The 27,868-nt window shown below is 43.2% G+C and overlaps 1 protein-coding gene across 3 annotated transcripts in view; it reads right to left on the reverse strand.

The window, feature by feature from the left end:
- The window catches only part of LIG1 (DNA ligase 1), a 389,895-nt gene that overhangs the window by 17,405 nt on the left and 344,622 nt on the right, over nucleotides 1-27,868 (reverse strand). For all 3 annotated transcript variants that reach the window (XM_069741985.1, XM_069741988.1, XM_069741987.1), the window contains one exon: nucleotides 18,608-18,751. In XM_069741985.1, the coding sequence (XP_069598086.1) occupies nucleotides 18,608-18,751 (144 nt within the window). The remainder of the gene's footprint in view (nucleotides 1-18,607; nucleotides 18,752-27,868) is intronic.

Consider the following 27,868-nt stretch of genomic DNA (forward strand, 5'->3'; position numbering starts at 1 on the left):
GGAGGCATGTTATTTGCATATTTTATGTCACATTAACAATACTTCTCAGGGTAAGCTGGGCCTTATGGTCCCCATCTCCCTTCAGCTTCAGCTTACTTATTTTTGCTAACTTCACCTTATCATGGTACTAACCCAAGATAGGAATGCAGCTAAGGCATATAGTAGAATAGGCCGTGTCTAAATCCCCTGGATCACAAATAGAATAAGCTATGGAGGATATCCCCTATATAAAACATAACCTTTAATATTTATAATTAAAATACTCGGATCCTAACAAACACATACATAGACACTAGACAATGTGTTCAAGTGAATCAGTGCTCAATATAAAAAATTGGAGCGGTCTTACCAATTAGACGGACGAATAGAAAGAATCCCTCACGTTCTGTAAGGGAGCTGGTTCCAAAAGGTAAATAACAGGCTAGAGGGTAGGGAAATAATGTGTCACTACTGTCTTCCCTGTAAACCCTCCACAGAGCTCCTGTCCTGACAAGGACAGGCCCCAAGTAGGTCCTGCTATGGACACCCACCAACCAAAGAAAAATAACCAAGATGTCTCTCTTCTCCCAACGCGTTTCAACTTGAAACGCGTTGGGAGAAGAGAGACATCTTGGTTATTTTTCTTTGGTTGGTGGGTGTCCATAGCAGGACGAGTTGAAACGCGTTGGGAGAAGAGAAACATCTTGGTTATTTTTCTTTGGTTGGTGGGTGTCCATAGCTTATTCTACTAACCCAAGATAGTTGCTATACTATAGCATTGTTTCTCAGGGCTTGCTGTGCCCTGTGGTACTCCTTCTAACAAAGGATCTGCAGGTCATCTGCTGTACTAAATCACACTGGGGCTGTGGAACAACAAGTACCCTCTCACCCCTGATACAGGAGTACTATAAACAGCACTGGCAAGGCCTTTGGTCGCAGGCCATACGTTTAAACTACAGCAGCGTTTTTCAGGGCTTGCTGTGCCCTGTGGTACCTCCCCTTCTCACAGTCTTCCAACAAAGGAACTGGACATTTGCTATACTAAACCTCCCTGGGGCTTTGGGAAAACAAATACCCTCTCTCCCCTGATATAGGAGCACTATAAACAGTCCGTGGCAAGGCCTTTGGTATCAGGCCACACGTTTATACTACAGCGGTGTTTATCAGGGCTTGCTGTGCCTTGTGCTACCCCTCTTTCCACAGTCTGCATTCCAACAAATAAATTGCTAAATCCCCCCCATTGGGGCTGTGGGAAAACAAACACCCTCTTACCCCTGATACAGGGGCACTATAAACAGACATTGGCAAGGCCTTTGGCATCAGGCCACAAGTTTATACTACAGCAACGTTTTTCAGAGCTTGCTGCGCCTTGTGGTTCCCCTTCCTCCACAGTCTTCTCAGACTAGAGAATTCTTTTACATCTACTGTACTCTGTCTACAGGCTCCTGACCCTAACCTCTGGAGAGGTAGATTACTACTGAATACACTTGCTTAAATTCTTGTTTATATTTGCTGCAATATATTTTCTTTTCTTCCCTCCTGACAGGATTTGATAAGATCTAATTGTCATAAATTACTATCAGTACTCTGCTTTTTCTCAACAGGTTTAAATATCTGTGTAAGTTCTGTAAGCATATTTGATAGTTATTGTTGACAAAGATACTCTGTATAGCATCATCATCATGGGGAAAAAAGAGGGAACCATTCCTAAATCGAACATTCCCCAACTCTCTAAGCAAACCAAAACGCAAGGAGAGGAAAGAATACATTACCACTGCTACTCTCCAGGGGACAAGGTTAACACTTTGAGCCCTGAAAAATCCAGAACCCCCATAAGAGATGAGAGAAAAACCTATAATACCCCTCAAAAAATAAAAAAATTGAATCCTCCAAAATTACCTCAGATAGAGGGTCAACCTGAAAGTATGGACTCATCTCAGTCCAACAAAAGAAAAGAACGAGAGGAGGAGAGACAAAAAAATCTCCACACCATCTCAAGGAACAGAACAAGGGGAAGATTACTCCAGCTTTAGTGACTCTTCCCCTAACACAAGTCCACTAAAAAATAAGCTCAAGTTAGACAATGACCAAGATACAACCCCACCGAACTTATTGGCCACAAACCCTAATCAAATCTCCTCCCTCAGCAACAACAAGCAACAACACTAGTACTGAGGCATATATGCTTAATCTAGCTAACAAAATAAACGAAAATATGTTAAAAAGCTTCGACATCCAAGCCAAACGGTTTGAAATCACTCTTGAACAACTTAACATAAAAATCTCTGATCACGAAACAAGAATTGATGCAGTAGAAAAAACTACTACAAAATCCTCCAATATTATCCATGATCTATCTTCAGAGGTCAAAAGGCTAAAAATCAAATTGGCTGACATAGAAGACCGTAATCGCAGGAATAACGTAAAAATCCGAGGTATTCCGGAACATATCCACACAGACAACCTCTTAAACCATGTAAAATCCATCTTTAAAAAAGCTATTCCTACTCTATCAGACTCAGATCTAATCATAGATAGAATCCACAGACTCCCAAAACCCCCAAAAATTGCACCAGATATCCCCAGAGATGTAATTCTCAGAATTCATTTCTACAACACCAAGGAAAGAATATTGCAATACTTAAAAAATGAAAAAACCTTTCCAGAGCCTTATAACAACCTCAAAATATTTGCGGACCTGTCCAAGGAGACACTGGATTCCAGGAAAACGTTTAACGCTATTACCTCCACACTCAGAGACAAAAATATCCCATATAGATGGGGATTCCCTCTCAAACTCAGTTTTTTCAAATGGAAAAACCATTCCAATCTTCACACCTGAAGAAGGCCAAAAATTTATTGCCTCATTAAAAGACAACCCCTCACATAGAGGTTACCGTTGAAAATACATAGGACATGGTCATGATCTTGTCTTTGAACTTTTGGTTTAGATAATTCATTCATCATAAGCGGTTATTACATATGGTTTGCTTACCTATACAAGAGGTTAATTTTCTTCTTCCTCAGTTCCCGTTTTGTTCATACCCCCAGGAAGCAGCTATATCCCACTGTGAGTGGGTTCTTTGTATTAAACAAACTTCTCAATTGTTGTTGTATTCTATACACCCCATTTTTGAATTGTAAATATTTAATTCATTTATAGGTGTACCACATACACCTTAATTCTTGATCAATAGAGGTACGTTCTAGTATTGACGAGTGAGACTTTTATTTCTACTTTAACTTCCACTTTCCCCAACTCTTTCTACACAAGACACTATAAACATGAACCTTAATATCATGACATACAATATTAAAGGACTCAACAGTCCTAGGAAAAGATTTTCCCTATGGAGAGAACTTGAAAACTCTAAAACAGACATAATATGTGTCCAAGAGACCAAATTTAAAAATGAAGACCACCCAAAATTTGAACACAAAAATTTCCCACATATATACCAATCTAACAATTCAAAAAAGAAAGCGGGGGTAATGACAATAATAAAAAACTCGATCCCATTTGAATTTATTGAAGAAGTCAAGGACAATAACGGCAGATACCACATCTTAATTTGCCGTATTAACAACATAACCTGCACAATCGCCAATATCTATGCTCCTAATAAAAAACAAAAAACATTTCTAAATAAATTCATAAAAAAATTCGACCAAAACAAAAAAGGTATACCCATTATACTGGGAGACTTTAACTCCACCCCAGACCACCTCCTTGACTCTTCTTCCAAAAAGAGACCACAAACAGGAGATCTCAACCCTTGGCTGTTCCAGAATGAGCTCTACGATACATTTCGATGTATCAACGCCTCTTCCATTGAATACTCCTTCTCAGAGACTCATCAATCAGCGTCCAGAATAGACCTAATCATCGCCGACGTCTTTACTTTGGCGAGGTTTACAAAAATTTATATAAAAGACAGAACAATTTCAGATCATTCCCCGGTGGTTGGAGAGCTCGTTCTGGGACCCCCAGTAAACAACAAAACTCTGTAGAAATGTAACTAATATAATCAACAACACCATACATAAATCCTCAATAGAATCCTCGATTAAACTGTACTTTAAAGAAAATTGTTCTGACAAGGCAGTGATTAGAGGTTTGCCGATCCAGATTTCTTCCAGAAAAAAGAAAGAAAAAAGGGCAGAAACAGAAAGAATCCAAACTCTTCTAAAAAATAAAATTAATGAACAAATTGCACTCCCCTCCCCTTCTTCTACGTTACAGTCTGAAATATCGAAACTGACACAAGACCTAAAATTACTATTATTCTCCCCTTATGAAGCAGCAGTCAAAAACTCTAAATATAAATTGTATACCTCTTTAAACAAGCCCACTAAATTTATGTGCAATCGCATTAAAAAAAGAAGGCTCCATAACAGAATTGACAAAATAAAAAATTTAAAAGGAACAACACTATCCCACCCCCAAGACATAGTAAATGAATTTGCAAAATTCTACGAGAAGCTATATAACATGGACCCCCCAAAAAAACCCTCCCAACTCCACCAAGATGCCATAACCTCATTCCTTTCTTCAATCAACCTCCCAAAAATAACAACTGAAGACAAGTCAATCCTATCAGCTCCCTTTGATTTAGAGGAGATAGAGGATTGTATTAAGCAACTAAAGCCATCAAAATCCCCAGGTCCCGATGGCTTTGGCAACGATTATTATAGAACTTTCTACAAAACTCTCTCCCCCCATCTCTTGCAATCATTTAACATGGCCTCCTCCTTGGGTACCTTCCCTACTGAAATGCTCGAAGCTTCTATTGTTTTAATTCCCAAGCTCAAAGACAACCCTGAAGACATTGCCAATTTTAGACCCATTTCCTTAATCAATTGCGACATCAAAATATATGCCAAAATTCTAGCTAATAGGCTTAATCTGATACTTCCCACCTTAATAAATAATGACCAGATCGGGTTTGTCGTGGGTCGCCACGCTTCAGACGGTACCAGGAGAATCATCAACGCCATCAAAATAGCTAATCAAACAAAACAAAGCACCCTGATTGTCTCTCTAGACGCAGAAAAAGCTTTTGACCGTCTGGAGTGGGGCTTCCTACGACAGACCCTGATCAAATTTGGGTTTGATAATTCCTTTATTACTACAATTATGGCCCTCTACTCCAACCCTAGAGCAAAAATCGTTGCTAACAATCATGTATCTCCCTCCTTCGCTATAACAAATGGTACAAGGCAGGGATGTCCCTTATCCCCACTCCTTTTTATCTTAGCCATGGAGCCCCTTGCACAAATGGTCAGAGAAAATAATAACATCAAGGGATTGGAAACCCCCTCTCGCCAATACAAACTAAGTATGTTTGCTGATGACATCATTCTCACCCTAACAGACCCTATCAACTCCATGTCAGAACTTCACAAGATATTGGATTCTTTTTCAAATGTCTCCCTTTTCAAAATTAACGCAACAAAATCAAAAATCCTACCCTTAAATGTAGATGAAGAGCAAATTTAAAAAATTAAAGCTTCTTCCCCCATTACCTGGGCTAATAAAGAACTTACCTATTTAGGGATTAAGATCACTAAAAATCTAAACAACATAGTAACAAATAATATTAATTACTTAATTAAAACTATCAATAATGACACTACCACCTTTGGGCATAAATTCCTCTCCTGGTGGGGCAAAGTCCTTACAATAAAAATCTTTACGCTACCTAAGATTCTATACATTCTGAGCGCCATTCCTCTTCCCATTTCGGTATCATACCTTACATCTCTCCAAACCATCATTAATAAATTTATTTGGAATAATAAAAAACCCAGGACACCCTCAAGTATCACTTACAAAAAAAGAGCATACGGGGGCTTGGGGATTCCCAATATAGCTGCCCGTTATTATACATCCTTGATAAAACAAAGCAGATTCTGGCTAACAGTATCAAAACCCCCAGCGTGCTTAGATATGGAAACCCTTCTAAATAAAAACCACCACCCCAAAGATTTAATTATAAAAACACTAACTGGTCATCAACTCAACTCAGTGACTCACCCAATATTTCAGGCCACCATACATGCTTGGGAAAAATTGTCCAGATCAAGAAAGGGAACATCCAAAAAATCTATCTTGGTTAAAATTCCTCTCTCCACTATTTCTACATGTAACAATATTACACTTCCAACTCTATGGGAAGAAAGGGGAATTACGAGATTGGGAGACGTCTATGACGGTAGCTCTTTCATAAAATTTAGCAACCTAAAAGAGAAGTTTAGACTCCCGTCATCGACGTTTTTACAATTTGTAATGTTAAAAGAACAAGTCATGAAGTTTCTCCAGAAGGGTCCTAAATTCTCCGAAGCATCCTTAAACTTAGTAAGTAACACAGAACACGGAGTCTTTTGGAGTCACAAATATATTTATGACTGGTTTAATCATGATTGGGAAATGCCTAAATACCCCTATATACGCAAGTGGGAAAGGGAACTGCAGTCTACCTTTACCAGAGAAGATTGGGAGGACGCTCTGTCTTCCACATATGATTCCACGTTATCTATGTCTCTTCAAGAATGTCATTTCAAAGTAAATACCCGCTGGTACTATACTGCAGCAAGATTAGCTCATATTAACCAAGATGGATCTGACTCCTGTTGGAGAAAATGTGGCATTAAAGGGGACCTCCTTCACATGTTTTGGCATTGCCCAAAACTAAAACCTCTCTGGACACAAATATCTACCCTTATTGACAAAATTTATGGCAAACCACTAAATTTAACTCCCCATATAGTTTTGCTTTCCCTGGGCCTCGAGGACCTTAGTCTAAATAAAAGGAATATGATTATACAAAAACTACTGGTAGTAAAAAACAGCATAGCTTTTAACTGGAAACATCATCTCCCTCCTTCATTTTCAGACATAATAGAACAACTATCTCTCCATAGGACATATGAATTATCCTTCGCCCTAGCGAATAACCAACTGGTGAAATATACAAATAAGTGGTCTCACTGGGACAATATATATCCATAACATCTATTCTCATAGATATATATCTAATATACGTACCTTAAAAATTGTTGTATAAAGTTTACTTTATTTTTGTGCATTTCAGTTTATTTTTACTGTATATCTATAAAGTGATATAAAGCGTTTATAATACCCAAAATTGATATTGAAGCAAAATAAAGCTTTATAGAGAATGATTAAATATAAAAATATTATATGGTATGTTATGTTACATATCGGCAAAAATGCCTATAAAAATGAGTCATGTTTTGTTACGAAAACGAAAATATTGGAATGTACTTTTTCTGTACTTTTTCTATATCTTTAAAACGATATGAAGCGTTTGATACGCTTAAAATTGTTAATGAAACAATACAATGTCTTATAAACACCCATTATATGTCAAATGTCTATTATAATATGGAATATTATATGTTACCTAATGACAAACAATGCCTTCAAACTTGAATCTTGTTATGTTGCTAAAATGAAAATAAAAACATTGGAAAAGAAATTTACCAGTAGTTGCTGCACTTCCTTCCCTAGGCTTATACTCGAGTTAGTAATTTTTCCAAATTTTTTGTGGCAAAATTAGGGGTCTCTGCTTATACTCTGGTCGGCTTATACTCTAGTATACGGTAAATAGATTTTGGAACCACATCTTATTTGAAGTGACTGGGGGGTCTACATGACAGAAAATACCCAAAATTAACACCATGCTAAAAATTGCATCCTCAAAGTGCTCAAAACCACATTCAAGATGTTCATTATCTCTTCAGGTGCTTCACAGGAACTGAAACAATGTGGAAGGAGAAAATGAACATTTTACTTTTTTTGCACAAAAATTTTATTTTATTTTAGACCACAATTTTTTTTAATTTTCATAAAGGGTAACCGGAGAAAATTGACCCTGAAATATGTTGCACAATTTCTCCCGAGTATGCAATTACCCCAGGAAAGGAGCATGTTTGACTTTAACACAAAATTGTCTGGTATCATTAGCCGACACCATGCCGCGTTTGGAGAGCGCCTGATTTGCCTAAACAGTGGAAATTCCCCCACAAGTGAACTCATTTTGGAAACTGAACCCCTGAAGGATCTTATCTAGATATGTGGTGAGCACTTTGAACCCCCTCCCAGGTGCATCACAGACATTTTTAACAAAGTTGTAAAAACAAAAAAAAAATCCCCAAAAATGTTAAAATATTCTTTCAGACCTATTTTTTATTTTCACAAGGGTAAAAGCAGAAAAATGGACCATGCAATTTGTTGTGCAATTTCTCATGAGTACACAGATACTCCTTATGTGGGGGTATACTACTTTTGAGGCACAGTGCAAAGCTCAGAAGGGAAGGAGCACCATATTGGAGTTCACATTTTGCTGGAATGGTTTGAGGGTGCATTCGATTGCCAGGAGTGGGGAAGGCACCGCTCACGGCAGTGAGTGCCAGGTCTCAGCTGTCATAAGATTCTATAATGCAGCATAAATCCATATCAAGTGCAAGGCCACAAAGTTGCCCACAAGGTCCACAGATATCACAATAAAAAATTACAATCACAAATTATCACAATGAAATCAGGAAGCCCTTACACAGCTAAGAAAACTCAAACAAAGCAACTCATTACTTCTACTGACAAAACTGAGCAAATCCTCCCCAATCATACAGAACATGCCGTCAAAGATCCACTGGATAAACTGAACAAAGCAAATTGCATCAATTACACTCCGTGACATAATACTTTTCAGGCAAAAGATCCACTGAGCTTCCATATGGAAGACCTTGTTTTCTAACCTATATCTTCTTGCAATGGGCCGAACCAACTTAATCACTGGAAATTTCAGGCATCTCCCATCACCACCATGATACAAAAGTCCGTACAAGTGTTGTCTCTGATTTTTCTTCTTGCTTGTCTACATCAGTCATGTTATAAAATTCGCCTTGCCCACATAATTCCGTCGACATGCCACCAAATAACCAGCCCAATGACTTACAGTTTACAAACCCTCTGTTCTTATTTATCAAGCCAGTGGAAAAACTTTAGAAAGTGGTGTCCTGATAAATACAATTAAAAGAATAATTAAAAGCCCCCTCCAAATTACATTTATGAAGCCATGTAACATTCAATGCCTCAGGAGTCAAGTGGACCAATGGATAATCCAACACCATTGCTCGAACACCACCATCCAATTTCAACCAGTAGAATCTCAAGAGATCCTCCATAGACTTGTTATGGAAGGTACCCATCAGTCTGACCCGCCTCCCCTCATTGTGGGTACTAGCAGATCAGATGTTGCTTGAACAGCTGCTTGCTTAAAGGAGTATCTCGGCACCCATTCTGGACAATCCAGCCTCTGAAATCTACACACAGGGAAGAGATCTGTGAGGAGGAGTTCAAGAAGGATGAATGATTTCTCACGAGTAGAAACTGCCCTTGTGGAAAACCTATTTTCAGGGCAGCTGGATGATAACGGTCAGCTCAGGAAATTGTTCAGTGCAGATGCCTTCCAGGAGACCATGCCTGTCAAAGTGCCCTCATCATTCTTAACACAGAGAACTTTTGTTTATGCATTTTTGTTTTTTCCTCATCTCTCAAGAGATATAACTTTTTCATTTTTCAATTGATGCAGGTGTTTCAAGGGCGTGTTTTTGTAGGGAAAGTTATTTAGTAGTTTTGAATCGCACTATCTACTTTATCATAAAACAAAGAGGGGGGGGGGGGGGGAAGTGTGATGAAATGAACATACCGTATTTTTCAGACTACAAGACGCACCTAGGTTTTAGAGGAGGATATTAAGAGAGAAAAAATTGAAGCAAAAAAATGGTCAATACTCTACTGTAATATCCCCTATCCTGGTATGCATAGCTCCCTCATCCCTACCCCAGTGTGCACGGCCCCATCCTTATCCTGGTATGATTGGCCCAATCCTTATCCTGGTATGATTGGCCCCATCACGTTCCTGGTATGATTGGCCCCATCACGTTCCTGGTATGATTGTCCCCATCCTTATCCTGGTATGATTGTTCCCATCCCTATCCTCGTATGATTGGCCCAATCCTTATCCTGGTATGATTGGCCCCATCCTTATCCTGGTATGATTGGCCCCATCCTTATCCTGGTATGATTAGCCCCATCACAGTCTTGGTATGATTGGTCCCATCCCTATTCTGGTATAATTATCCCCATTCTTTTTCTTTCATAATTGGCCCCATCACGTTCCTGGAATGATTGTCCCCATCCTTATCCTGGTATGATTAGTCCCATCCCTATCCTGGTATGATTGGCCCAATCCTTATCCTGGTATGATTGGCCCCATCCTTATCCTGGTATGATTAGCCCCATCCTTATCCTGGTATGATTGGCCCCATCCTTATCCTGGTATGATTGGCCCCATCCTTATCCTGGTATGATTGGCCCCATCCTTATCCTGGTATGATTGGCCCCATCCTTATCCTGGTATGATTAGCCCCATCCTTATCCTGGTATGATTGGCCCCATCCTTATCCTGGTATGATTAGCCCCATCCTTATCCTGGTATGATTGGCCCCATCCTTATCCTGGTATGATTGGCCCCATCCTTATCCTGGTATGATTAGCCCCATCCTTATCCTGGTATGATTGGCCCCATCCTTATCCTGGTATGATTAGCCCCATCCTTATCCTGGTATGATTGGCCCCATCCTTATCCTGGTATGATTGGCCCCATCCTTATCCTGGTATGATTAGCCCCATCCTTATCCTGGTATGATTGGCCCCATCCTTATCCTGGTATGATTAGCCCCATCCTTATCCTGGTATGATTGGCCCCATCCTTATCCTGGTATGATTAGCCCCATCACAGTCTTGGTATGATTGGTCCCATCCCTATTCTGGTATAATTATCCCCATTCTTTTTCTTTCATAATTGGCCCCATCACGTTCCTGGTATGATTGGCCCCATCCTTTTTCTTTTATAAATGGCCCCATCCTGTTCCTGGTATCCATGGCCCCATCAGGAAAGATAAAAAAAAAACAAGACATTACACTCCCCTACATGGTGCTCACTCACAGCGTCATGCTCCGGTGCCAGCAGCTACTTAATGCTTGTAAGCAGCGCATGGCAGGAACATCATGCGCTGCTCACAAGCAGAGCGAGCACTGTTGCCGGAATACTTACCGGGACGTTCACCCAAGATCGCGGTGAGTATCCATTCCTGTTCAGAAGCGCGCACTGTCTGCCGCCTGCTTCCTGCTGGGGCCGGCAGTCAAACGTGCCGATACTTAAGATAAATATTCACATTCATTTCTTTTAAGTATCGGCACGTGTGACTGCCGGCCCCAGCAGGAAGCAGGCGGCTGACAGTGCGCACTTCTGAAGAGGAATGGATACTCACCGTGACTTCTGATGAACGGTCCCAGTGAGTATTCTGGCAGCTGTGCTCTGCTTGTGAGCAGTGCATGACGTCCCTGCCATGTGCTGCTTACAAGCATTAAGCAGCTGCTGGCACGGGAGCCGGACACGGTGAGGGAGCGCCGTGTAGGTGAGTGTAATTTTTTTTTAATCTTTCCTGATGGGGCCATGGATACCAGGAACAGGATGGGGCCAATTATAAAAGAAAAAGGATGGGACCAACATTCCAAGAACAGGGATGGGGCCATTTATACCAGAGATGCCAGAAAAGCCGGATTACTCACCGGTAATACTCTTTTAGTGAGTCCACGACAGCACCCCACTGGAGAGAGGGATCCGCCCCGCAGGAACAGGAAACCTACCGAGAAATAAAAGGGGGCGGTCCGCCTCTCCTCCTCAGTTTTGATTTCAGAGTACCCGGAGGACCGCCAGTATTAGGCAAATATCATTTATTTCATTTTCAAACTTATTTGCTCATGTATGATTAAAAGAATTTTACTCAATAGTAAGTACTATATTAATATAGGGAGGGATATAAGAGGGTGCTGTCGTGGACTCACTAAAAGAGTATTACTGGTGAGTAATCCGGCTTTTTTCCTTTCGCCACGACAGCACCCCACTGGAGATCTTACAGAGACCATCACCTAGGGGGGGACCACCGTGCTGAGGACAGTCCTGCCAAAGTCTAGGTCAGAAGTTGACGATAGATCAAGCCTATAGTGATTATAGAATGTAGAGGGATTTGACCAAGTTGCCGCCTTACATATAGTCTCAATTGGGACCTCTCCCCTTTCTGCCCAGGAGGATGCCATAGCTCTGGTAGAGTGCGCTGTTATGCCTTCCGGAGGGTTTTCTTTACTCGCGGAATAGGCCAGTCTGATAGACTCTCTGATCCACCGGGATAACGTGCTTTTTGTTATTCCATGACCCTTCTTGTGACCCTGGAAGGAAATAAACAGAGCCCTACACTGTTGCCAGCTACAGGTTCTTTCAATGTACTTTAACACTACTCTTTTAACGTCTAGAGTGTGGTACTTTTGTTCTTCAGGAGTGGAAGGATTACTGAAGAAAGTGGGCAAGATTATTTCCTGAGACCTATGGAATCTCTTAGCTACTTTGGGAAGGTAGGAAGGGTCTGGTTTAAGGACCAACTTATCCTGAAAAGTTAGCAGGAAAGGTGGATCTATAGAGAGTGCTTGGATGTCACGGATTCTCCTGGCTGAAGTCAGTGCTACCAAGAGGGCCGTTTTTAGCGATAGGATCTTGATTGGTATTGAATCAATTGGTTCGAATGGAGAGTCTGTTAGGGCTTGTAAAACTAAGTTTAGATCCCAGGGCGGAACTCTAGGTATATTGACTGGATTTATCCGTTCACAGGCTGTAATAAATCGGGATACCCATCTATTCCCCGCAATGTTATGGCCATAGAGAGCTCCTAGTGCTGAAACATGAACTTTTAAGGTGTTTGCAGTTAAACCTAGTTCTCTCCCTTTTTGAAGAAATTCCAGGACAGACTGTATCGGAATTTCTGACGTGTTTGAAGATGTATGGAATTGTAGGAATTTCTTCCATATTTTTGTGTACATTTTTGTAGTGGAAGGTTTTCTACTCTGGAGGAGTGTGTTTATCAATCCCTCCGAGAACCCCCTTGATTTTAGCATCTGCCTCTCAAATTCCAGGCCGTGAGATGTAGACTGTCCACTTGAGGGTGGAAAAACGGACCCTGGAAGAGAAGATTGGGTGTTGAGGGGAGGACCCAAGGATCTGAGACCGACATGGTTTGCAGCCACGAGAACCAAGGCCTCTTCGGCCAGAATGGAGCTATTAGTATCACCCTCGCTCCTTCGGTTCTGATTTTGCGAATGACTTGGGGTAATAGTATGATCGGCGGAAAAGCATATGCTAGACCGAACTGCCAAGGGGCTTGGAGAGCGTCCAGAATGTCCGGATGATCTGCTAGAGATAGGGAAGCAAATTTCCGGACTTTTTTGTTTCTCCTTGTGGCGAAGAGATCTACTTGAGGTTGACCCCATAGGGATACTATATCTTGAAAAATCTGCTGGTTTAGGCACCACTCTCCTTGCTTCAAGGTGTGTCGACTTAAGAAGTCTGCCTGCTGGTTGTTTTCCCCTCTTATGTGCAGTGCAGTAAGGGATGTTAGGTGACTTTCTGCTAGATTCAGGATTTCTGTAGCAGAAGACATCAGAGTCTCTGATCGCGTGCCTCCTTGCCTGTTTAGATACGCCACTGTAGTGGTGTTGTCGGAAAGGATTCTGACGTCTTTCCCTCGTAGCTGTGGGAGAAAATGGCATAAGGCGTATTTTACTGCACTTAATTCTTTAACATTAGAGGAGTAGCAGCTTTCCTCCATGTTCCATAACCCTTGGCAAAAATCATTCCCCATATGAGCGCCCCATCCATGAGGACTGGCGTCCGTGGTTATGGTATGAGATGGCGTTATTATCCATGGAACACCGCTCATTAAATGGTCTGAATTCAGCCACCACGTTAAGGAAGTTAAAACTTCCTGAGATAAGGTTATTTTCACATTTAGGTGACCAGATAACCATCTATCTTCTTGTAAAATCTGGTGTTGCAGTGTACGGGTATGATGTTGAGCCCATTTTACCGCAGGTATACAAGAGATAAGGGATCCCAGTAAGGACATGGCTTGTCTTAGGAATATACGTGGATTGTTTATTGCCGCTAGGACTTTGTGTTTGATCAGTAGTATTTTTACCTGAGGCAGGAGACACTTTTGAGATACGGAGTCTAGATGGAACCCCAAGAACGCCTGACAGGATAGCGGAGTGAGTCTGGATTTGTTGGTATTGATTATCCAGCCTAGATCCTGTAGAGAGGAAATTGCATGAGCCAAACGATCAGCACATTGAGTAAATGAATTTCCAATGACCAAAAAGTCATCCAGATAGGGAACAATTAAGGTTTCTTTTTGGCGAAGGTAGGCCATCACCTCTAGCATTATCTTGGTAAAGATCCTCGGTGCTGTTGAAAGGCCGAAGGGCATGGCTGTATACTGGAAATGATGAATCTCGCCGTTGATTGTCACTGCTACTCTGAGGTACCTTTGGTATCTGTCATGGATAGGGAGATGATAATAAGCATCTTTCAAATCAATGCCCCCCATCATACAGTTTGGAAAGAGGAGTTTTATAGTGGATCTAATGGATTCCATCTTAAATGTATGGTTTTCAACAAATGAATTGAGTTTTTTAAGGTTTATGATGGTCCTAAAAGAACCGTCGGGTTTAGAAATCAGGAATAAGGGAGAGTAGAATCCTCTGCCTTCCTGTCCCTCGGGGACTTGGACTAAAACCCGCTTTGATAATAGGGTTTGAATTTCCAGCTCTAGAGCCTGTTGTTGTGCAGGCGAGCTGAGGGATGTTATAATATATGACTCGTGGGGAACACGAGAGAATTGTAATTTAATTCCATCTCGGATGATGTTTAAAACCCACGAGCTAGATGTTACTTTTTCCCATTGGGTGGCGAAAAACTTCAGTCTGCCCCCTACTGGTATATCCTCAGAGTTTATTGTCTTTTGGGGGGTTGGGTCTTCTAAACATGGTACCTCTTTGCCTGTCCTCTTTAGCAGTCCATGTTGTAGACCTATCCGTTTGCCTCCTTTTACCAAACGGTCTCCTCTTAAAGGCTCTCCTGTAAAAGGGAATAGAGGAATCAGGAAAAGCTTTCTTCCTGTCCTTTGCCTTTTTGAGTATGTCATCTAAGGTTTTACCAAAGAGGTACTCACCCTCACATGGGATTGCGCATATTTTGGATTTAGACTGCGCGTCCCATTTCCAACTTTTCATCCAAAGTGCGCGTCTTGCATTGTTCACAAGGCCTGCAGATCTCGCTGCTAACCGAAGAGAGTCGGCAGATGCATCCGCCATAAAAGCTGCTGCTCCTCGTATTAAGGGGATGGCTGCTCGTAGTTTCTCTCTAGAAATTTTATTTTCGATCTGCTGGTCCAATTGATCAATCCAGATGATCATTGACCGGGCAGCGCAGGTGCTGGCTACTGCAGGTTTAAAGATTCCTGTAGCCGCTTCCCAAGATCGTTTAAGGGATGATTCAGCTTTACGATCCAATGGATCAACCAGAAGTCCCGCATCCTCCACAGGTAAAGTGGATTGCTTGGAGGTAGAAGCTACGGCTGCATCAACCTTAGGGACTTTGGTCCATGTAAGAAGCTCCTCGTCACTAAACGGATATTTATGTTTAGACGCGGAGGGCAAAAAGCTTCTTTGATCCTGCTTCTCCCACTCTCTTAATTAATGCTTTCACCGCTGGTATAACCGGAAAACATCTCCTCTTTCTCTCTGCCAAACCCGCAAACATAATTTCCTGCGTGGTTTGCGCACCCTTTACCTCCTCACACCCCATGGTATTGCGGATTGACTTTACCAAGTTGTCCACACTGTCTAAGGGGAAACATGAGCGACCCTCGATTTCTGATGAGGAAGATGATGATGATGATGATGATAGGGAGGCTTCTGACAGTACCATCTGGTCACTTTCGGAGTCTGACACAGGTGTTGGTGTCTTGGACTTAGCTTTACGCGTTTTTTCCTGGGTCATATTTTTTAACTCCTCCCTAATAATGGCCCGCAAGTCCGTAACGGACACTGTCGCTCCCTGAGTTGTTTCCTTAAAACAGTCTTTGCACAGTTTTTTGGGGTATGAGTCCGGAAGGGGCTGGCTACACAAGGCACATTCCTTATGCTTGGACTTTTGTCGTTTTTTAGACTGGGCGTAATAAGTAGCGAGAGAGAGAGAAAAGAGAGAGATAGGGAGACAACATCAGCTTAATAGGCAGAGTTTTTACCACTCACCCAGTGAAGCGAATAGTACCGGATCAGAAGGCCGAGATCCTGTTCTGGAACCGTCACTCTTACGAGCGGTCTCCGAGGATCCTTTGTGATCTTTGGCGGGGGGCACTGGATCTCCAGCTGTGGGGTCCATGGCACCTGGGGACGACATCTCTGCATCGCCGCATTATTGCTCCTTGGCATTTTAAATAGTGCGCCCTTTTTTTTTTTTTTTTCCCTTTCCCCCGCTGCGCAATGCGCATGCGCGGATCGTCGCTGGCTCCCCCGCCCCAGATCCGGCCTAGGCGCCCCGGAAGTGACTCCTTCAGTTCCGGGGTAGCCAATATTGCGGCGGTCGGCGCATGCGCGGTCCGGGATTTAGCGCCGGACCGCAATGGAGATCACCTTACCCGGCTCCTGGCCGTACCGCACGCAGGGGAAGACGCAGGGGAAGACGCCGGGCGGCCCTCCCCGGACCCGGCCGTCTGCCCGCTCCACCAGACGAGGAGGGAGCCGTCTAACGGAACTCCCCCGACGCTGCTTCTGAGCTGCAGCCCCTGCCGTTCTCAAGGACACCGCGCAGGCGGCATGCTAGCCCAGGTACGTGTAGTCCTGTCGTTCCTGGATGTTCCCGCAGGAACAGGAAACCTAAACTGAGGAGAGGCGGACCGCCCCCTTTTATTTCTCGGTAGGTTTCCTGGTCCTGCGGGGCGGATCCCTCTCTCCAGTGGGGTGCTGTCGTGGCGAAAGGGAAAAAATTCATATGCATTGCTGTCCACGTTCATGGGCGTGGAATGCAGTGCATATTCATTTCTCTTTAGTAGCGGGCACAGGAGTTATCCGGAGCCGTCAGATCCAGCCTCCTGTGACCCAATGCTCCACAGAAACCGCTCCCCCACCTCAGCCAGAGCCCATACATCCGGACTATAAGATGTATCCCCATTTTCCTCCACATTTTGGGAGGAAAAAGTTGAGTCTAATAGTCCGAAAAATATGGTATTTTATAAGTCCATGGCTACTAAGCTGCTGACCTTAATCAAATTCTTAACTTATTTTTTTTCTACTTATCTGCCTACCTGCTCTGTCCTGATTTCTTCTAAGCATGCCCTACAGCTGAGGTAGGAATGTCCGTGGGCTTTTTATATGTAGTCTCCTTTGATGGAGAGGACAACCTGGTGGATGTTTTGGGACAAGGGCAGGATTTGCGTAAACCAGGGCTGGAGAGTCAGTAAGCCAAACCACTGACTCAGATGTCGCAATTTACCAGACTTTCTACTCCAACCCCACAGCACTGGTCACTACTTAGCCTGTACATAAAGTCCAGCACAGATTCATCTCAGCAAAAAGTCCAGATCCTCTGATCAGGAACAGAACAGACATTTAGTGGACACTTCATAACTCCGACCCCACAGCCCTGGTCACAACTGAGCCTGTATATAAAGTGCAGCACAGATTCATCTCAGCTAAAAGCCCAGATCCTCTGATCAGGAACAGAACAGACATATATAGGGCATTTCATAACTCCGACCCCACAGCCCTGGTCACTACTGAGCCTGTACATAAAGTGCAGCACAGATTCATCTCAGCTAGAAGCTCAGATCCTCTGATCAGGAACAGAGCAGACATTTATAGGACATTTCTTAACTCCGACCCCACAGCCCTGGTCACTACTGAGCCTGTACATAAAGTGCAGCACAGATTCCTCTCAGCTAAAAGCCCAGATCCTTAGATCAGGAACAGAACAGACATGTATAGGGCATTTCATAACTCCGACCCCACAGCACTGGTCACTACTGAGCCTGTACATAAAGTGCAGCACAGATTCATCTCAGCTAAAAGCCCAGATCCTTAGATCAGGGACAGAACAGACATTTATAGGACACTAGATTGTGGCCCGATTCTAACGCATCGGGTATTCTAGAATATGCATTGCCCCGTAGTATATGGACAATGATGATTCCAGAATTCGCGGCAGACTGTGCCCGTCGCTGATTGGTCGAGGCAACCTTTAAGACATCATCATCGCCATGGCAACCATTATGACATCTACGTCGATACTGTGCCCGTCGCTGAATCAGAGACGCTGGATGTCTACATCCTTTATGACATCATCGTCGCTGTGCTCGTCACTGATTGGTCGAGGCCTGGCAGCCTCGACCAATCAGAGACGCGGGATTTCTACGTCGATGCTGTGCCCGTCGCTGATTGGTCGAGGCCTGGCGGCTTGCACTGAACTAAGACCTGGCACTGAACTAATGTACAAATTTATGATATATTTTAGGATTCTGAGTCGGTCCATTTTATATGACTCAGACTTTACAGCCCTTTTGTAAACATTCAACAGGACATAAGCACCCACTGCCTCTCCTCGATCTTTGATTAAATATGCAGTGTTATTACTGATGCATAAAGACTTACCAGTCCAATTGCAGCTTTATGAACAGGAGAAACCGAAAGATCTGCACATTTTACTTCCCAGACTTGAACAGGTTCAAACCAATAGTCTGGCTCTGCAGCACTGTCCCAGCGGTAGTAACTTCTTGGACTGTCAAGAACATGATCCTAGAATGAATAAGAGAAAATGATAAAACATTTTGAGCGAAGGACTTGGTTAAGACTGGACCTGATGTAAAATTGACTTCTTTATAGATCATCAAGCTTATAAAAATAACTGTGATAACAGCAAGTATAAGACATTTATGTAGTTACAGAATTAACTTGGCTTGCTCGCCGCATGGCCGTAGTAAGTGCTCTCTAGATGTCAGGTGTCCTTGCAGAAGTCTATAGGGATGTACCACCAGACAATCCTATCAGTTGTTGAAAGTACATGAAAGGCAACCAGAAACCTAAAATAAGGATCCCTGGAAGTGACATTTGCCAGATGCCATTTAAAAGTTTGTAAAATGGTAACAAAATAATAATAAACTGTTTGCCTGGCCGTCCTCACTTCCACCTTAGGTGACAAGTGATACTGATGATGACCAGCCTAAACATACAGTGGCTTGCGAAAATGTTCACCCCCTTTGCATTTTTCGTGCCTTGCTACCTCACAACCTGAAATTTCACTGGTTATTTTTAGGTTTTGAATCAGTTCATGTAAAGAACATGCCTTCAAGTGTGAACATTTGGTTTTCTTTTTATTGTTAAGCAAACAACAAACAGGACAAAGTAGCTGAAAACTTCAGTGTGTAAAACCATTTACCCCCTAAAGTCAATACTTTGTAGAGCCTTCTTTTGTGGCACTTGCAGCTGCAAGTCACTTTGGATAAGTCTCTATGAGCTTTCCACATCTTGCAACCTGTGATTTTTGCCCGATTCTTAAAGCGAACATGTCAGCAGTTTTGGCCGATATAAGACACGGCCACCGCCTTTTCAGGGCTTATCTGCAGCATTCTATAATGCTGTAGACAAGTCCCCTGATCTGACCTGAAAGATAAGAAAAATAAGTTGAATTATACTCACCTGCGGGGCAATCTGGTCCGATAGGTGTCACAGGTCCAGCGACTCCCATCATCTTATGATCGCCGCCTTCCTGCTTGCTTCATGGCTCCCCGGCATCGCGCTCTGGGAAAGGTCAGAGAGGCCCAGCGTCTGCACACTGCAGTACTTTCCTCTGCCCTCAACAGGGCAGGTAAGTATGCCTGCGCAGGAGCGCCGATGCCAGGGAGCGATAAAGCAACAGGAGGGCAGCGATCATAAAATGGGAGGCGCCGGACCTGCGACACCCATCAGACCGCACCGCCCCGCAGGCGAGTATAATAAAACTTATTTTTCATGTCGGATCGGGGGCTTATCTACAGCACTATAGAATGCTGTAGATAAGCCCTGAAAGGCGGTGGCCGTATCTTATATCAGCCAAAACTGCTTACAGGTTCCCTAAAGGCAAAACTGCTCCAGCTTTTTCGGGTTAGATGGCTTCTTCTGGTGAACAGCAATTTTCAAATCTGACCGACCACAGATTCCCAAATTGGATCAAGGTGTGTGCTTTGACTAGGCCACTCAAAAACATTTACAAATTTGCAATTAAACCACTCGAGTGTTGCTTTAGCAGTATGCTTTAGGTGATTGTCATGTTAGAAGAACTGACAAACAGGTTTTACTCAAGAATATCCCTTTATTTCCTACCACCTATCTTCCCCTCGACTCAGACCATCGTCCCTGCTGCTGAAAAACATTCCCACAGCATGATGCTGCCACCATCATGTTTCACTGTAGGGATGGTGATCTTGGAATGATGAGCTGTGTTGGTTTGGAGCCAGACATAGTATTTACCTTGGAGGCCAAAAAGTTCAATTTTGGTGTCATCTGACAACAGCACCATCCTCCATACATTTCGAGAGTCTCAAGTCTTTTGGCAAACAAACTGAGCTTTACAATTCTTGCGTGTAAGTATAGGCATTTTTCTGCTCACTTTTCTATAAAAACCACCTTTATGGATTGTACGGCTTACTGTGGTCGTATGGACAGATACTCCAGTCTCTGCTTGGAAACTCTGCAGCTCCTTAAGGGTCGTACTGCCTCTCTGATTGATGCTCTCCTTGCCCAGGCTGAGAGTTTTGGTGGGCGGCCCTCTCTTGGCAGGTTTGTTGTGGTACCATGTTCTTTCCATTTTATGATAATGGATGTGATGGTATTCCAGGGGATCATAAGAGAATGGGATATTTAATTTTTATTTTTTTTTAGAACCCAATCCTGACTTGGACTTCAAACAAGTCAGGTATAAAGTTGTTGAAGAGAAGTCCTTGGTCTTCAGGGTGTTTGGTTATTGGTGCCTCTGGCTTAATGGTGCAGCCTCTGTGACCTTTCAGAAAAAGTGTGTATATACTGACAGACCACGTGACACTGAGGCCAGTCTCAAACGTCCAGATAATTCCGGTACCGGAAAAATCGGTACCGGAATTATCCGTGTCCGTGTGTTTATGTGGCACATCAGTGTGGCACATGTGCGGCATCCGTGTGCCGACTGAGGACCACACGCACCGTGCAGGAGACAGTGCTACAGTTAAGCGCTGTCCCCTGCATCTGGTGCTGAAGCCGCTAATCATTTCTTCTCTCCAGCATCGTTTCCTGGAGAGAAGATATGAAAACTCTTTTCTTAATTTTTTTTTTGTGTTTAAAAAAAAAAAAAAAAAAAAAAAAAAGATTCCTGTCCCCAACCCCCTCCCACCCCCTGTGCGCCCCCCGCAGTTAATAAAATACTTACCCGGCTCCCTCACTGGCGCTGCTTCCTGTCCTCGCCGCAGCTTCTCCTGTATGAGCGGTCAAGTGGTGCCGCCTATTACAGTGATGAATATGCGGCTCCACCTCCCATAGGGGAGGAATCTTTTTTTAAACACACACACACAAAAAAGGTTTTCATATCTTCTCTCCAGCGAACGATGCTGGAGGGAAGAAATGATCAGCGGCTTCAGCACCGAAGGGGGACAGCGCTTACAGTAGCACTGTCTCCTGCACGGCACACGGACAACATCCGTGTGCGGTACGCGTTTTACACAGACCCATTGACTTTAATGGGTCCGTGTAATACGTGCGCTCCCACAAACACTGACATGTCTCCGTGTTTTCAAAACGGACACACGGTCCGTGAAAACACGCTTACATGTGCAGAGACACATTGATTTTAATGTGTCTAAGTGAGTCAGTGTCTCCGGTACGTGAGGAAACTGTCATCTCACGTACCGGAGCCACTGACTTGTGAAACCGGCCTTAGATTGCATACAGGTGGACTTCCTGTCACTAAGTATGTAATTTATGAAGGTATTTGCTTGTAATAAAAATATAACGGCTTCATATCAAAAGGTGTGATTACATATGCACGTGCCAATTTTTAGTTAATTGAGCTCTTAAATTTTTTTTTTTATATATATTTTTGTTATATTTTTCTTTCTTACGTTACCAACTTAGTGTGAAATATAAGATTAACAAAATGGGAGTAGAATTGGCATAAGAGGAAAAATGATCCAGCTGGAGGCGGCTCAAACTTTTTAAAGCTTTGTTGGACAACTAAAAAAATATAACGTTCTTCAAAAAAATCTGCATAGCAAACACCTGGCACACCAATGAGGACGATCAACACGTTCCAACTATGGAGTCTTACTCATGATCTACCTCATAGTGCATTGAAAACATATATAGTATACACGTGACATTGATTGGACAATTACAAAATGCAAAAGAGCATATATAAGTGTAGAAAGAAGTACCATATATACTCGAGTATAAGCCGACCCGAGTATAAGCCGACCCCCCTAATTTTGCCACAAAAAACTGGGAAAACTTATTGACTCGAGTATAAGCCTAGGGTGGAAATGCAGCATTTACCGGTGAATTTCAAAAATAAAAATAGATCATTATTTCCCCATAGCTGTGCCATATAGTGCTCTGCACCGTTCATATTTCCCCATAGCTGTGCCCCATATAGTGCTCTGCACCGTTCATTTTGTCCCATAGCTGTGCCCCGTATAGTGCTCTGCACCGTTCATTTTGTCCCATAGCTGTGCCCCATACAGCGCTCGGCACCGTTCATTATTGCCCCATATCTGTGCCCCATATATAATGCTCTGCACCGTTCATTATTGTCCCATAGCTGTGCCCCATACTGTGCTCGGCACCGTTCATTTTGTCCCTTAGCTGTGCCCCATACTGTGCTCGGCACCGTTCATTTTGTCCCATATCTGTGCCCCACTCTGTGCTCGGCACCGTTCATTATTGCCCCATATCTGTGCCCCATATACAATGCTCTGCACCGTTCATTTTGTCCCATAGCTGTGCCCCATACAGTGCTCTGCACCGTTCATTGTGCCCCATATCTGTGCCCCATATAGTGCTCTGCACCGTTCATTGTGCCCCATAGCTGTGCCCCATATACAGTGCTCTGCACCGTTCATTGTGCCCCATAGCTGTGCCCCATATATAGTGCTCTGCACCGTTCATTGTGCCCCATAGCTGTGCCCCATATACAGTGCTCTGCACCGTTCATTGTGCCCCATAGCTGTGCCCCATATACAGTGCTCTGCACCGTTCATTGTGCCCCATATAGTGCTCTGCACCGTTCATATTTCCCCATAGATGCTCCACATAAATCTGTGCCGCTGCTGCTGCAATAAAAAAAAAAAAAAACACATACTCACCTCTCTTGCTTGCAGCTCCCAGCGTCCGGTCCCGGCGCCTCCATCTTCCCGGCGTCTCTGGTCTGACTGATCAGGCAGAGGGCGCCGCGCACACTATATGCGTCATCGCGCCCTCTGACCTGAACAGTCAGAGCGCAGACGCCGGGAAGATGGAGGCGCCGGGAAGATGGAGCGACGCCCGGCGGCTGGAACGCGGACAGGTGAATATTACATACTTACCTAGTCCTGCCGCTCCCTGCACAGCTGGTCTTCGGTGCCGCAGCCTCTTCCTCTATCAGTGGTCACTGGCACCGCTGATTAGAGAAATGAATACGCGGCTCCACCCCTATGGGAGGTGGAGCCGCCTATTCATTTTTTTAATGAGCGGTCCCACGTGACCACTGAAGAGGGGAAGACGCTGCAGCACAGAAGACCGTGGGACGGCAGGGGGAGCGCCAGGATCGCCAGGACTAGGTAAGTATGCCTCAGCGCCCTCACCCGCCGACCCTGCCACCCACCTTGACTCGAGTATAAGCCGAGAGGGGCACTTTCAGCCCAAAAATTTGGGCTGAAAATCTCGGCTTATACTCGAGTATATACGGTAATTACCAGTTAAAATTGTCATGGATGTAAATAGAATTAACATGATATTTACCCTTAGGAAATATTCCTTAAACATTAACGAATATTGCTTTATTAAGTCTTGTCTAGCATTGAGACTCTGAGGGGTACGAGTGTCAAGCAAAAACATCCAGTATGTTTCCCGATTAAAAAGTTTCTGATGTAAGTTACCTCCTCTTGGAGGTTTATAGACCTTTTCTATTCCACAGAATCTAAGACTAGTTAAATTACCGTTGTGCATGTTGTAAAAGTGTCTAGACACAGCTGAAGCAGAGAGGGCTTTAGAATTTAGCGGGCATGCAGTGCAGCCAATGTACTGAACTTTACATGTGGTACATTCTATCAGATACACCACATTTTCAGTGTTGCAATTAATGTTATCATGTATGTCAAATTGTTTATGATTATGGAAAGATGAAAATGTATTTGTTTTATAATCATAATTACCATATATACTCGAGTATAAGCCGAGATTTTCAGCCCAAAATTTTCGGTGCTGCAGCTCTTCCTGTCAGCGGTCACGTGGGACCGCTCATTAGAGAAATGAATACGCGGCTCCACCTCCCAGAGGGGTGGAGCCACATATTCATTTCTCTAATCAGCGGTGCCGGTGACCGCTGATAGAGGAAGAGGCTGCGGCACCGAAGACCGTGTGACAGGCAGAGGGAGCCAGACGCCGGGACCAGGTAAGTATTTTATATTCACCTGTCCCCGTTCCAGCCGCCGCTCCATCTTCCCGGCGACGCATATAGTGTGCGCGGCGCCCTCTGCCTGATCAGTCAGTGCGGAGAGATGCCGGGACCGGATGCTGGGAGCTGCAAGCAAGAGAGGTGAGTATGGCATTTTTTTTTAATTGCAGCAGCAGCAGCAATGGCACAGCTTTCTATGGCACAGCTATGGGGCAATACTGAACGGCGCAGAGCACTATATGGCAGCTATGGGGCAATACTGAACGGCGCAGAGCACTATATGGCAGCTATGGGGCAATACTGAACGGCGCAGAGCACTATATGGCAGCTATGGGGTAATACTGAATGGTGCAGAGCACTATATGGCACAGCTATGGGGCAATACTGAACGGTGCAGAGCACTATATGGCAGCTATTGGGCAATACTGAACGTCGCAGAGCACTATATGGCAGCTATGGGGCAATAATGAACGGCACAGAGCACTATATGGCACAGCTATGGGGCAATAATGAACGGTGCAGAGCACTATATGGCACAGCTATGGGGCAATAATGAACGGCGCAGAGCACTATATGGCACAGCTATGGGGCAATAATGAACGGTGCAGAGCACTATATGGCACATCTATGGGGCAATAATGAACGGCGCAGAGCACTATATGGCACAGCTATGGTGCAGTAATGAACGGTGCAGAGCACTATATGGCACATCTATGGGGCAATAATGAACGGTGCAGAGCACTATATGGCACAGCTTTATATGGCACATCTATGGGGCAATGATGAACGGTGCAGAGCACTATATGGCACAGCTTTAAATGGCACATCTATGGGGCAATAATGAACGGTGCAGAGCACTATATGGCAGAGCTTTCTATGGCACATCTATGGGGCAATAATGAACAGTATGGAGCATTATATATGGCAGCTTTATATGGAGCATCTTATGGGGCAATAATGAACGGTATGGAGCATCTATTTTTATTTTTGAAATTCACCGGTAGCTGCTGCGTTTCCTACCCTAGGCTTATACTCGAGTCAATAAGTTTTCCCAGTTTTTTTGTGGCAAAATTAGGGGGGTCGGCTTAAACTCGGGTCGGCTTATACTCGAGTATATACGGTACATGTTTTGCAACAATTGGCTCCACATCTAAAAAACCCTGTGGCGTTGAGCCAAGTAGCTCGGTTAGTATCCCGTAAAGAGCTAGAGAATAGACTTTTTGATATCCGCAGTAGATTTTTTACTAAACCATAATTATTTTTGCTTTGGTAACAGGTTTTTCAAACAACTAACAGGAGTGAGCATGGGCGCAAAACTCTCGCCTTCTGTAGCGAATATTGTTATGCTGAAGTGGGAAGAAAGTCATATTTATGATGATGATAATGATATATGCAAACACATTGTGTGGTATGGTCGCTACATAGACGACTTAATCTTAGTATGGAGGGGTACACAGGAGGAGGCTGTTAAATGTATTCATCATATCAATAATAATAATTTTAACTTAAAATTTACTTATTCTTTTCAGAAAAAACACACTAATGTTTTGGATTTGAACCTCCTTGGCAATGCATTCAAACATACTGTTGAGATTACCCCTATAGAAAACAGACTTCAAGCAATTCAATTCTCAGAGCTAACTCTTGCCATCCAAATCATATCATAAATAATATTCCATATGGGGAACTTATTAGGATAAGAAGAAATTTCTCTGAAAATGATGTTTTTTTGGCAGAGAGATAGAAAACCTGTGAGCGTCTTTCTGATAAAGGATATCCTAAATGGAATCTAGACAAAGCACGTAAAAAATTCTCTAAAGTAGACCGTAAAAATCTAATAACAAAGAAAAATGGTAAATCTATTTAGAATAATCCACAGGAACACAATAATAACGTGGTATTTAGTACCCCATATAGTTCACAATATAGGCAGATCGTGGATATTGTTAAAAATCATTTACCCATGTTAAAACAAGATAACAAATTAAAACGAATATTAATACAGAATGATATGAAATTAGTCACTAAACGAGCTCCCACTTTGGGCTCGATCTTGTCCCCAAGTCTATTCCCTAGCGCTTTACGGGATACTAACCGAGCTACTTGGCTCAACGCCACAGGGTTTTTTTTTTTTCTAGATGTGGAGCCAATCATTGTAAAACATGTAATTATGTTTATAAAACAAATAAAGTTTCATCTTTCCATAATCAAACAATTTGACATACATGATTACATTAATTGCAACACTGAAAATGTGGTGTATCTGATAGAATGCACCACATGTAAAGTTCAGTGCATTGGCTGTACTACATGTCCGCTAAAAGTGCGAGTCAGAAAGCATCTATCAGATGCCGTAAATTCTAAAGCCCTCTCTGCTTCAGCTGTGTCTAGACATTTTTACAACATGCACAAAGGTATACAAAGGTATGGACATATCCCTATCCCCCGAATAAAGAGCCTGATATGTCATGGACTCCTATACCCCACCCTGGAAACATCCCCTATCCTCTAAAAGGAGTCTGATATATCCTGGACCTCTATATGCCTTCCTCCCCCACCCCCATATTTTTACCATATGCTTTGGCAATGCTAACGTGTACTTAGTCCTGCCAATAAAGCTCATTTGAATTTGAATTTTGTAATTTAACTCGTCAGATTCTGTGGAATAGAAAAGGTCTATAAACCTCCAAGAGGAGGTAACTTACAACAGAAACTTTTTAATCGGGAAACATACTGGATGTTTTTGCTTGACACTCGTACCCCTCGCGGTCTCAATACTAGACAAGACTTAATAAAGCAATATTAATTCATGTTTAAGGAATATTTCCTAAGTGTAAATATCTTAATTCTATTTATACCCACAACAATTTTAACTGGTAATTACTTCTTTCTACACTTACCGTATATTCTCGAGTATAAGCTGAGATTTTCAGCCCATTTTTTGGTCTCAAAGTCCCCCTCTCGGCTTATACTTGAGTCATAACCAGGGGTCGGCAGGGGAGAGGGAGCTGTCTAATTATACTTACCTGCTCCTGGCGCGGTCCCTGCACGTCCCTGCTTCTCCGGGATCTGGCAGCTTCTTCCTGTAGTGAGCGGTCACATGGTACCGCTCATTACAGAAATGAATATGCGGCTCCACCTCCCGTAGGGTCCATCCCATAGATGGACCCGTAGAAGCGCTCGTGTAGCGCGAAACGGCAGTCGTCTCGTCTGCCGCACTCTCTCTGGTTATCCTCCACTCCCCCGTGCCGTGAAGATGT

The sequence above is a fragment of the Ranitomeya imitator genome, chromosome 10 (assembly GCF_032444005.1).
Source record: "Ranitomeya imitator isolate aRanImi1 chromosome 10, aRanImi1.pri, whole genome shotgun sequence".
In the NCBI taxonomy this organism is placed as follows: Eukaryota; Metazoa; Chordata; class Amphibia; order Anura; family Dendrobatidae; genus Ranitomeya; species Ranitomeya imitator.